Raw genomic sequence first — 13,523 nt, forward strand, 5'->3', positions numbered from 1 at the left:
AGTATGTAGCCATTTCTAAATGTTTTTTTCATATTTTAATTATTTAGTTTACTTCTGGATCTTGTAGAAAAAGCAATGTGTAGAAAGTGTCTTAGTTTAATAAGTATATTTGCAAAAACAGAAGGCTTATGAGAAGAACATTTTGAATTTTCTTCTTTCAAAGCATGTTTACGCATCTACACTCATATCAAGAAACATAACCACAAAATTGCATGAACTCATTCTGTGAATACTTTATACTATATTGTAACATCATCCACCTAAATAGTGTTATGATTTATCTTAGAAAAAAAATACCATTATTCACATAAAACTGTAATAATGCATATTTAAGCTAATTGCTAAAGAACCTGCAGTGGCAAAGGCTTAAAGATATGCTTCTCCAGCAGCTGAGTCCTCTGTCCTAAAGGAGTCACATGAAATAGATGTGACAACGTACTGTCTGGAGATCCTATGTTATTATCCCTACCTATCAAAGGAGCCTAGATCCTGAGGTTAGACAATATACCAAGTCATTAAGGAGCTTGGTGAAGATTAGAGTAATTCAACATCTGTAATTTATACATGTATAATGAATGTGTGAATGCATACATACACATATAATAAACTGCTAGCAACAGACGATGCTAGAAAAGTATCACAAATGTGCCTAGTTCTCTCTTTAAGATGTCCTGCTGCAAGATATGAAATCAGTTTATTTCTGTGATAGATAACAACGACTTTCCAAAATTTTTAAGGCTGTCGTTATAAATCGAACATTTTTTAGTCTGTTGAGCTGATGATAATAAGAAGCTATATGTAAAGAAAACTGGGAGTATAATGTGTCATAAATTGTCTGACTTCCACTATTCCTCCTGGTTGGTTGCCAATTTGGCCATTTGCCAGAGACTAAGGAAAGAGGAGGCTTCACACAGCTTTTACTTCATGAGAAGACAAAAGAAATTAAAAGCTGCACAGAAGTGCCAGAAGCATTGAATCCATGGGCGTTGTAAAAATAGAAAAGAGAAAGTATTAAAAAATGGCTGTACAGAGCAAAAGAATAACTAATTTGTAATTCTAGTCTTCTCTAGTGGAAGGTAAAGTATACTTGGCCAAATCATGACTCCAGTCCATAAAATAACACTAAGCATGCTCTACCAATGGTGTTTAGGTTGTAATTAAAATTGGACAAATTAACAAGGCAGATATTAACTATCAAGCTCTACCAAGCACTCCTTCAATTTAAGTTTGAATGCCTGCCTCGGGGGCCAGTGGAAGTAAGGAGATTCCAGATAGCCTTGTTAGATAAAGACGTCCCTCTGGCAAACTACATTACTAATAGAATATTTAATTATCATCAGCGGGAAATTCAGCTCAGTGCTAACACTGAAAATTAGCTTATTCTGTTTGCCTACTGGGAAACAAAGCATAGATCTATAATATAGGATTGCAGTGCTGAGTTTCTGTCTTTTTTCATGCTACTGATAGGAAATACCAATGTGGACCGTTTGGCAAGTTGGACAAGTGCTAGCGGGTATCAATTTCCAAAGTTCAATTACCTGTAGGGGGAGAAACAGCAAGAAGGAAATTTCCAGAAGACTGAAGAATTCATGTGTCCTGTTTGACCTCTTACACTGGCCTTCTGCATTATCATGACCAGTTCATACCATCACCCAGTTTACTCAGCAAAAAAATGCTCCCACATAGTGCCATCTTCTATCAAATTGCTGAGTGATAATTCTGCTGAGTAGGTATAAAGAAAATAATAGGCAAACCTCTGACATAAACCTGAGTCCTTTTCCTTCCCAGCCTTGATGTAGAAATGTCAAGAAGAAGACATGTGAATGGCTGCTTGCCCATCTAATGTGAATGAAGTGGAAAAAATGTATTTAATGTACTTCCTGCTGTGAACAGCATGAGGCTTCAACAATTCCACTAAAGTAGTAAGTCTGTGTGCTCTCATGGCAACACTAAGTACAGTAGCATGGAATTAGAATTGCTTGGGAAGAAAGCCAGTGATAAAATAATTGTAAGTATTCTACTCTTAGCTGCAAATTTTGAGCTATGCATTTACGACATCTCTTCCCTTCTGGTCTCAAAATGTGATTACAAACTGAAAGCTTAAAATTTTCACACAACACAGAAAAAAAAAAGTAAGAGAGAGTCCAAATCAGTGAGCCAGCCATCAAGACATTTGAATAGGAAAGAGTTTTTGGCTACAAGTCTTGCTGCAGGATTTGAGGAATCTTGTACCGGAGTTGTAGCACACTATTCAGCAGCACTCTTAGTGTTGGAATCAAATCACAGGCTCTCAATTCTGAGATGAATACTAAGAGTTTAATATCTTTTTTTTTTTGTCTATGTACTTGAAATGGCATCAGAATCATAGCTTCTGTTGGAAAAATAGAGAGCTTCCACGATGACATTGCTGAACCTGGGGATTAGGGCTTTACCATGGAAGACTGTGGGATGAGTTTTCTGGATCTGAGACTTAAACTCTAGGACTCCGCTTTCCCAGGGGAATGAAGAGTTCACAGCATCCTCATGTTTCTTTCCTTGGATGAATAATATCGATCTGCTATGCAAATTAAGCTTTATGCAGGACTCTCAGCAATCTATGTGTGTTAGGTATGTTCTCAGCTAATGTACTAACCTCAAATTCCTCAGGGATTTCTGTCCACACCCCATATACTTGAAAGGCATGAAGACAAGTTGTTCACTCAATCGGTTCTGCTAGATTTAGTAATGCAAATCTGCATTTGTATGGAAAAAGTTTTCTTGTTTTGTTCTGGATTTTATCCTGAGAATTTAAATACCTCCTGAAACACTTCTCAGCATTCACTTCTTTAGATTTTCCCCTTAAGCCACTAACTTGTATCTTTGCATTCATCGTGATCAACCTGTATATTCAAGAAACAAAAATTACATTAATGAACTGGGTATCAATTCTCTTGCTGAAGAACTACATTTAGGGATCTCCTAGACAGTGTCCAGTGGAGGACCACAAAGATGATAAAGGGCCTGGAGCATCCTCCGTATGAGGAAAGGCTGGGTGACCTGGATCTGTTCAGCCTGAGGAAAAGAAGACTGAGAGGGGAATCTCATAAATGTTTATAAATATCTAAAGGGAGGTGGGAGGCCAATGGATGAGGCCAGGTTCTTCTCAGTGGTGCACAGCGATAGGAGAAGGGGTAATGGCCTAAAACTTGAACATAGGAAGTTCTGTACTAGCATGTAGAAGAACTTTTTTAAGGTAAGGGCAACAGAGCACTGGAACAGGCTGCCCAGAGAGGTTGTGGAGTCTCCTTCTATGGAGATACTGAAGACACACCTGGATGCCTACTTGTGCGACCTGCTGTAGGGAGCCTGCTTTAGTGGGAGGGTTGGACTCATGATCTCTTGAGGTCCCTTCCAACCCCTACAATTCTGTGACTCTGTAATGGAATCCTTCAGAAATTCCCGAAGGAATCCATTAAACAAACAATATATTATTATATACCATACATAGAAAGCTGTCTTACTGACACTATTTTACCACTCAGATTTAAAAATGTCTGGAAATTTTTTTTGTTTTCTACCTGCGTCAGCCTAATGATGAGTCTTTTACTGTACTGTAAATGTTTCTATGGCTTCTGTGACATTGCTTGATTTCTATGTCTGTGTTAAAGAGATTTAATTTCAATAAGTAATCCAATATTCAAAAAAAATTCAGAATGATTTTACAAATCAGAAATAGCTATGTATGTCATTGTTGTTCATGGTGTTTCACAGTGGAAGCTGTTTTAAGACAAAGATAGAATGACCAACAGAGCTTATGACATTGGGTTGAATGGAAAAAATAAATTTTGAAGGGTAGGATATATATCTACTGTCAGAAATTCAAGTATTCAGGTGTATCAGGTACCCAAGGTGATTGATCCTGAAAGCTGATATACTTCTCCTAGAATGGGATGGTTCTAGGAGAAAAGAGAGTATAGCTCTCTTTTCACTAACAATAGAAGAATCCTGACATAACCTGCTTGAACGAGATGTCTAACTAACTGTATAGATGGCTAACATCAAATGACATTTCTGCCCACCCAGAAGTGGATGATCTTCCATAGGTCTTTCCCCTCGATGTTTTTTTTCTCAGTGTTTCATGGTTACTATAATCTCTGACTCCAACAGATCTGTTTTTTATTTTTCAGTTCTTTAAATTGTAGCAACACAAGATTTCCATGCACAACTAACTATGCTGTGTATTCCATTAACTTAATCTCTTAACACTCCTTTTCTTTGCCTCCAGCTTAAGAACCTATGAGGAAAAGCCACTTCCAAAATAAGAAATGTCTCAACAGCAGCACCAATCTCAATGTAACTTTTCTTAATATATTTGCACATGTTCTACATACTATGATTTTTTTTTTTTTTTTCAGATTTTGCTTTGGCAGAACAGTACAATTGGGTAATCACTAATTAAAGGTATTTAGTTGCCAGGAATTTCTCAGATATACTCTGGTTCAGTAGAAAGTTGAGCACAGCCCTTTTATCTTTTATTATCATGATGGTATAGGAGCTCAGCTACTTTACTTAGACCCTAGGAGCCCTCTCTAGAAATAAAATGAGAAGACTTTATTATAAGTACTGAAGGTGAGTGTTTTCTAATTTAGTTGCATTGAATGTCAGAGCAGATAAGGTAATGTTGCTTGTACTGACTTGATTCCATACAAAAGATCTCATGTAGTAGTAGTAAACTTTGACCTTTGCTGTTTGTATCTTTTGATCTGAAGCAGTCAATGAATAATTTTAATCCAGTCACAGTATTTTGAGAAATCACAGCTTAATAATATGATATCATATCTGTCCAAAGAAACTTTGTTAAGTAGAATATACATTAAACAAACAATAATGTATCAGAAGATGTGAAGTAAAGAGACTAAAGTTGACTACAGAATTCAGTATATAGCTCATAGACTACTACGTATGCCCTATTAAATTTTACTGAAAAGACAGTTCTTTTTATTTCACACTCCATAATCTTTAAACTTATTACAATTACTTATGTGCACTGGAAGCAATAATAACCAATGCTACATAAAATCTTCTCCTATTTTCATGTCCTAAGCACTTCTCCATGACAGCATTTTTAATATTTTCTGTACAATTATTCATATTTGCTAAATAATCTATGTTTAAAAGCTTGTAGCACTGAGGCAAGTTGTGTTCATAAATGCAGGAAATATTGGAGTAAAAAACAGAACACAAACAAAACTGTTTCTCATGTTTGCTATTGGAAATATTAAAATAAAAAAGATTTCTTTCTAACTATTATTCAAAGTCACTCTGGGTTACTGTTAAAAATGACTGTGTATGCCTATGAGTGACAATATCTTATTCTAAATGCTAAATACATTATCTAAGAGAGTTTCTTCCCAGGCCCTGAGGTTCCCATTGGAATTACCTGCTCTAATTTCAGCTCTCCTCTGTTTTTCATAGTCCCTTGTAGACACATTCTCCTTACCTCAAATTTTCTGTATGTATTTTAAGTGGTCAGGACATCTTCAAGGCTGGATAATTTGCTTATTAATGGACAAATATTTGTATAGCTATTCTTCCACTATTTTAGGCTCTGCTATCTACAAACTGTGAATCCTAATGAAATCACTAAAATTGTTAACAAAAAAAAAAAAAAAGAATTGTCATATAAAAAACCTACAGAAGAAAACTATTTGTTACAACAGCGAAGTAAGATAAACATGAAATTTCTATTTCAGCTTGTATTTGATATGTGATCTGTTACTTTACATGAAGTATTATTTCAAACTTGTGTTCATTCATGTTATTTGATTACTTAGAAGGTCCACAGAGAAAACAAAGTCTCCTTTGTTACAGGATTACACATGAGAAGGTTCAGACAGGCTGAGTATTTATGATGCAATTAGAAGGGTATTAACTTCCTTCCTTTAAGAGCTACCTTTTATATCTTCAACTAGGGAGAAACCATTGTGCTGATATTAACAGTCTCATTTGGCATCATACTTTCAGAGAGTACTATATATACTTAGTAATCCCTCACATCAGACTTTAGGAAATATGACAGTTTCACATTTGATGATATGTGGCCTCAGAGGACTAAAACAGCTCCTCAGTATTCCTTTCACAGAATTTACAGTTGAGATGTCACTGTCCAAACTCCATGCATAAATGAGGGAAAATGTTGCAGGGAGAGTTTTGCTGCTGCTCCTAGAGAGCTGCCACACCAAAGCTGGGGACATGCAAGGAGAGACTTAAGGCTGTAACAATATTTACACAGGCTTTCCAAAGCAGTGGATGAATCAGCAGTGTGCTGTTTCTGTTCTCAGTCACAGACCTCTAATTCACAAGAAATGTCTCTTTCAAAGAAATACATTAGGACTATTGACCACTCAAACAAAGGACATTATTCTGTTTGCACTTCCATCCCAAGGGGATATTGAAAGCAACACAACTGTCTTTTGATTATTTGCTTTCTTGGAAAGACATACGAAGTATACATGGACTCTTCTAGGCAGAATCTAAATTCAGGCCCATAACAGGAGGAATACAGCTACTGCTACATGGCTTCTAGTTCACTACTAACCTGGCCCTTTAGGGCATAATGATCAATGAGCCTGATGGGTTTGTGGACACAGCCTCAGAATCACATGTATAAAGGTGCTCATGCAAAGTGATATTTTGGGTCACACCTGTTACTATGATGAATAGGAAAGGATATCTCCTCATTCTCAGTTTGCTCATGTGATTTTCTCAAACCGTAAAACACCAATACAAAATACTAAAGAAAAACCCTAGGTCTCTAATACTATTTTCAAATCTTTTGATGGGAGCGTGTTTTTTAACTATGGGAATAGTACAAAAATCCAGCTTCTACATGCTGCTTTGAGTTGGAATCTACTTGTAGTTTCTGTCCTGCAGTGGGAGTTTGACGTTATTACATTGTCTTACCATCATCCTTGTCCGGTACAATGGTAACTCGAGTGCTTGCAAATTCTGTACCAATTCTTCCACCCATCGGCATGCTCAGCAAAACATCAAAGGTCTCAACCTCTTCATACAAGGAATCGTCTATGATCACTACTCGACATGTTTTTTCTCGTTCGTCTTTGTCAAAACGGAGAACGCTGTTATGATCCTCAGGCCTGGATATGTAGTCAGAGTAAGACAGCACAGAGGTTGGGGCAGTGCCAGTTGCTGTTCCTGTGACATAAAAGGAAAAGCATCAGTACACACACCCTGGCTATTATGGTCACCTCACAGAGGCTGAACTTTATTTTCATTATATTTTCTGTTTAATTTTAGATGATAAGATGGGCAGAAATCTCTAAGTAGGCTATATTTCTGAGGTCCCTGAACAAACTGCTTCTACCATGTGACGCATTGAAGGCATATGAACCCTCATATTCATTTTCAGCTTTTCAGGCAGAAGGAACATTATGGTCTATCATAAGACAAAGACTTACAAAGGAGAATGTGTAAGGGCTAGAAATTAACTCCTTTACTCCTTGAGTATATTCAGTATACTAAGTATGTTATAAAGATGATGTCAGTGTACCAGAAATTAATTATAACCAGATACAATTTGATGAAAACAGAGGAAGTCCTATACTCTGTGTTGGTTTAATTAATAATAAGAGGTTGGTAGGAAAGAGAAGGTTGTCAGCTAAGCAATGTTATTTTATACTTTTTTTTCAGGACACAAGCAAGTAAGGGCTATCATGGACCACTGCAGTGCCTTTGGTTCTCACCAATTTCAAATATCAGGAACCTCACCTAAAAATCTTGAGAAAAGGTAAAGAACACAGATCCTCCTACCCTCCTAAAAAGAGGCAGAAAATTGAAACATAATTACTTTTCAGCTAAATTCAGTAAGATTCTAAGACAGACTGTAAAGATGAATACATTTCCAGTTGAGTCTGAAGATGAAAAACTCACTAAATTAATTTCATTATTCAATAGATGGACCAATCTTTTTCTTTTCTGCCTCTTTTCCATTTTAAGTTTTTATTTATTTATTTATTTATTCTTTTTTTTCTATTGCAGATTCTGTTACCTTGTTGCGTGTAACAGATAACCATCAGTTCCTGGCTCACATCCCCACTTCTTCTGACTGGAATAAACAACTCGCCAACATCTTCTTCAATAGTATAGGTGGACTGAGGAATAAAGACAGTTGATTCTGCAAAGCATAGACATATTTTTTATGTAGATTTATGGTCTCAGAAAGTAATCTATGAAATAGCTAGAAGCATTTTGGCATATTCTAAAATGCAAAAAATATATTGAATTTATTAGTGATGGAACTAGATTTGAAAAAAAAAACACAGAAGGTAAAATAATTACATAGTCTTTTTAAATATCAGAAGAGGAAAATGAAATCACATCTAAAATCACAAGTCCTTACTAAGTAGTCTCTAATGGGATTAATTTACTTACTTGGGATTAAAAGTACAAAACAGAGTTTGGAGAATTTGTCCACAAGGTCTACCTTTTTATTATTTCCATGACATTTCATTATAAACTGTTAATCACAGAAGTATCAGTACTGTAGCTCACACACTGGCAGTGGTTCTGAAAGGCTGTTCTTTAACTTAGTGCATCAAGATAACCATGAAAATCATTTGACACTGAGGATGCTTATAAAGCAAAATCACACTGTTGCTGTTTTACTCTGACTTGGACATCAAATATGAGCTGGCCAAATGTCTGTGCAAGTTGCTTCATGAAGCTCCTTTAGAAGGGTTATGAGAAGTCTGACTGTTTTCCAAAACAAATGATTATTTATCACTAACAGTTTTAATAGTATGATATTTCATTGTAATAAAAAGAGAAGCAACTAAAGATTTAAGAAAATCCTGAAAACAGGATAGAAAATCTATTATACCTAAAAAGTAAACAAAACCAAACAAAAAGCTCAGTTTAATATATTACAGGCAAGATGCAGATGTTTCATCAAAGCATGTTCCTTTGGTTACATCTTCATGATTCACTTAAAGTGATACAGGACGCATCCCTACTGGATGCCCAAATTTGTCCCCAGAACCATTCTGAGGGAAGGTAAGCTTTGCAATCCATTGCTGCTCATAGCATTTGCCCTCCAGTTTTCAAACTGGCAATATGAGCATATTGTCAGTACTATTCTGAAACAGGTCTTACCATCTCCTGGATCAATAATCTCCACTGTGGATACATCAGGAAATTCCAGAACTGCCATGACAGGCTCAGAAAGAACAATTTGAAATGACTCAGACCGTTCATGTTCACCATCACTCAAAATCCGTACTCGCCACGTAGCTAAGGTTTGGCCAGGATTAAACTGCACTTGCTTCTGGGCTTTTCCTCTGAAGTCTTTATCTTTCTTGGCAGTACCATCTCTGGTGCTAATACCTGCCAAAAAACAAAAATTCAAGTCATTAAAAACATCACTTGTATTTTTCTCTCATTACATCATCTTTAAAAATAAGAAAAATAGACTTATTTTCACAACTAGAGTAGCAGAGCTGCTCAAGACAATTCATGTTGTTGCTCAATAAATCTTACACTGATGTCACACACAGAAGTGGAAGCACATCAGTTAGTATTATGAAGGGAAGTTTGTACCACACTATCAAGTTTCCATTTCTCAGTAATTCACCTATGGATGTCCAAAAAAACCAATAAATTTTCCTTTCCGATTTTAACATTCTGGGTTCTCTTCTTTTAGAGAATGTCTAAATAACATGTTGCCTAAAACCTCCCATATATTTATTTCTCTTAGGAAAAAAATAAAAACACACCTGGAAAGTCCAATCTTCAAGTGGAAAGCTAAGAAAAACAGATGCAAAGAGGTAAAACATGGGGAACAAGGATGATAGAAGATGTAAAATGTGAGCCACTGTGGTCATTCTCACTACAGTAAGCACTTTTTAAAATAATTATCCTCTTGTTTCAGTGTTTATGTAACAATGGTCATTAAACTCAAACTTTTCAACTCAGGTCAAGTTAAAACAGCAAAGTCACAGGGTAAAATTCAGGACAGCCATCCCCACCAAGACAGCCTCAGGATCCACAGTGCTTTAAAATGACTTTTTGGTGGTGTTTCCCTCGCAGTTTAAGGCTGTCTGACAGGCCCTCACTTTAGAGAAGCCTTTAGAACTATCTCCAACTCATCCATTTGGCCACCGTTCAACTTTACAGTACCATTCAAATCTTAAAGGTTTTCCTCAGGTTCTTTGAAGACATTTAAAACTTTTCACTTCTCTGTTTCTTCAAACTGTATTGTTTCTTTGTGTTCAAACATATCCCTTTTCCTTACAAACCTTGTCCACTTGTGCCAATATTTGATGTAACCTTTATATCCCTTCAGACCCTTTGGCCATGGGCCAGCAAGGCTGGTAAGCATCTTGACTGTTATCTTTTACGTTCTTTCAGCTCTGTAATTCCATTTTGAGGGACTAAGAGAGCCAGCTAGAGGCTTATTGTTCAAAGTGCTTGTCAGATCTTTTGCTTGATTTTGAGTCATCTCAATTCAGAAATTGAACTTGAATCCATGGGTAGAAAACTTTGTACAAATTCTTTATTTAAAAGGCCAGAAGTCAAGCTGTTAACCAGTAACAGTAGTTAATTTAAACAACATATCCTTAACTTTCTATTTCATTCATCTCTTATTCTTTTACTTTCTCTAAAAGAAATGTGATAATGCATTCCTTTTTTCCCCACCTTTTCACTCCCCAGACACTGTGAACAGCTTTTAACAACTCCTGTATCAGTCTCAGTTGACTGCCAACATTGGCTGAAGATAATGCGCCTACTGCTTGGATCTCACAGTGGCCTGGAAAGTGATACACGTTTATTGTTGTATTTCTGGTTGATACAACAGTATTTTCTCATTGCAGGGAAAATGAAATCTGGACAAGAACTGTATTCTGTGAAACAAATACAACGGCACTATCAACCTTAGGTGCCCATAAAATAATCCCTCCTTGTACAGCTGATGAGTAAGTATTGTCATTCATTAAAGCTTACCATTTTACTCACAGACTAGTTAAAAGCTGTACTAGTCTTATAGTTTACCTATGTGGTACAGCTACAATTGCTGTTTATATATGGCATACTTATTGGTATACATATAAACACATAGATTGGTGTATGAAAGGTGACACAAAAGAATGTTCAGTCCTTTTGGAATACTTCTTGTCAAGAAGCAGACACCAACATCTCAACTTTTTTGTAAGTCTGTGGGAAAATACTGGCCTTACTATCTGTTTGTAGGAGACTCTTTAGGGTGAGAAATTATTGAGATTTCTGAAGACACGAAAGTACTTTGGAAATTAGGATTATGTATGTATTTGCACCTTAGAAATAGATTTTTAAATGTTGACTCTTATTGTTACTGCATTTTTAGTATTGTGCTTGGACAATAAAAACGGCAATATTCTGTAGAGTCCAATATCTTTCTTTAAAAGGAGATCTATTTCATTAAGAATTTCTGAGTATTTCTTACACACACACAAAAAAAGGATAAAGATTACTCACTGAAAAATCTGTTCAAGTTCTGAGATATTTCCTCTGTGTTTTTTTACAAACTATTTTTAATTGTAAGTATTTTCATTTTCTTCCAATTAATATCCCATATGAAATATGACTTTGTTTTCCTGGTGTTCCATTGAGAAAACCAACCCTAGAAATTTCATACTATTTAGAAAACTCTGGCAAAATTTAGACCCTTAATTATTTGTTAAACAATCAATCATTTAAAAAATCATAAAGCTCCATAGCTAGCATTACTAAAAAGACAGAGGTTTTTTTTTTTTTTAATTAAAATTCTCACCCTCTACATATTTGCCTATTTTGGAGTCTGCCCAGGTGCTTTAATGTAATGTATCCACAGTATCTTTTTTTAATTTGATATATGCCGTTTGTTATTCCAATAAAAATGTCTGGTAACAGAAGAGATAAATACTCTTCTTTCCTCACCTCTTCTGACATCTCCTGAACTAAGAGCAGATGAGACTCTGACTCTCAGAAAAACCTAGTCTGTATCAGTAATTTCAACCACAGAAGGAAGTGGCTGTCATCAGTGCCTGCTGTTTTCCACTAGCTGGAGGTAAGTCAGGTGGAGAAACTCTCCCTTAGATTTCCATACAGGACAATCACTGCTGTGTTCTGTGCAATGGTGCAGGTTGCCCAGAGAGGTTATGGAGTTGCCTTCCATGGAGATACTCAAAAGTCACCTGGACACTTTCCTGGGTAATGTGCTCTAGGGGATGCTGCTTGAGCAGGGAGGTTGGACAGAACAATGTTCAGAGACCCCTTCCAACCTCAATCATTTTGTAATTCTGTGATACACAACATAGCCAGAATTTCAACACTACAGAAGTATAGCAAGACTATATTTCACTCTTTTCTGTTTCAGTGATGTTTTCCTGAGTAACAGAACTTCATGTAGCCTCCAGATTGGATTCAGAGACAAATATTCTGTTGCCTGAAGGCAAAAACCTGTTCTGCTAGTGACTAGATAGTCTGTCACAAACACAAATTGAAGTATTTCCTATGACTGCATCATAAAAACATTTATATATCTAAACAGTTACAAATGTACATATTAATAAAAGAATAACTTGCTGCACTATTCTAATTTTAACATTATACACTTCACAATTTTAATTTTATAATTTTATATTTATATTCAATGAAATACCTATAATCAAAAACTATTAAAATATTTTCAAACATGCAACTCAAACAGCAAAGTTATTTCTGGAGAAGTAGTATTCCAGAGAACTACTCAGAATGACATGCTGTGATGAATTTCAGTTTCACACTGATTAACCAGATCTGCTTGGATGATCCTCTTCTGATATTGAGGCCAACAGAAATTTTAATGTTCAAAACAGAAGAAGGATTGAGCTGGTGAATTGAAAATGAATTCCTGAAGGCCGCAAAAACAACCCCCCCAAAAAAAATCCAGCCAAAACAAACAACCATATCATGTCATCATATAACTAAAGAATTCATACAACTAGCTCAACAAAAGACAGTTGTTCTGATAAATCAATATACAAGTTCTATAATATTCTGGTTAGTATCAAACACTTCTAAAAGGACATAAATGTATTGATGACTTTTATGAATTATGTGGCAAGTGATTTATAGAAGCAGTTGTTCAGACTAAAATTTATCTTACTTATAAAAGAAGTTTCTCCAAGGTAACCTCTCCGTTTAAGAGTGACATCAAGATATTTCGAATCTTCATTTACTAAATAATATTCCTTTTCTAAGGAAATCCATGCCCAGTTTAGACGAAAATGTTGATTCTTCAGCTTATTGCCTCCTGCAAAATAAAATACATATATATAGATACATATTCATTTTCCTCTTTGTTAAATAGTGCTTTTTAGGTTAATGTAACCTGTATCCTGAGTATCATCTTAGCTGGATATTAAAATTCCAGCATAGCAAAAGTTTAACACCAAGAAATAACAGGTAAATAATCGTGATAGATTTGATGCATGTAGAATACAGTTGATTTTAGATGCATACAAACTAGT

General features: G+C 35.7%; 1 protein-coding gene across 2 annotated transcripts in view; it reads right to left on the reverse strand.

The window, feature by feature from the left end:
• The window catches only part of FREM2 (FRAS1 related extracellular matrix protein 2), a 119,394-nt gene that overhangs the window by 41,989 nt on the left and 63,882 nt on the right, over positions 1 to 13,523 (reverse strand). For both annotated transcript variants that reach the window (XM_021377310.1, XM_021377320.1), the window contains exons 3-6: positions 13,160 to 13,306; positions 9,151 to 9,381; positions 8,048 to 8,173; positions 6,943 to 7,194 (exon numbers count right to left, since the gene is read on the reverse strand). In XM_021377310.1, coding sequence (XP_021232985.1) covers positions 6,943 to 7,194; positions 8,048 to 8,173; positions 9,151 to 9,381; positions 13,160 to 13,306 — 756 coding nt within the window. The remainder of the gene's footprint in view (positions 1 to 6,942; positions 7,195 to 8,047; positions 8,174 to 9,150; positions 9,382 to 13,159; positions 13,307 to 13,523) is intronic.

Source organism: Numida meleagris, chromosome 1, assembly GCF_002078875.1.
Source record: "Numida meleagris isolate 19003 breed g44 Domestic line chromosome 1, NumMel1.0, whole genome shotgun sequence".
NCBI classification, from domain to species: domain Eukaryota; kingdom Metazoa; phylum Chordata; class Aves; order Galliformes; family Numididae; genus Numida; species Numida meleagris.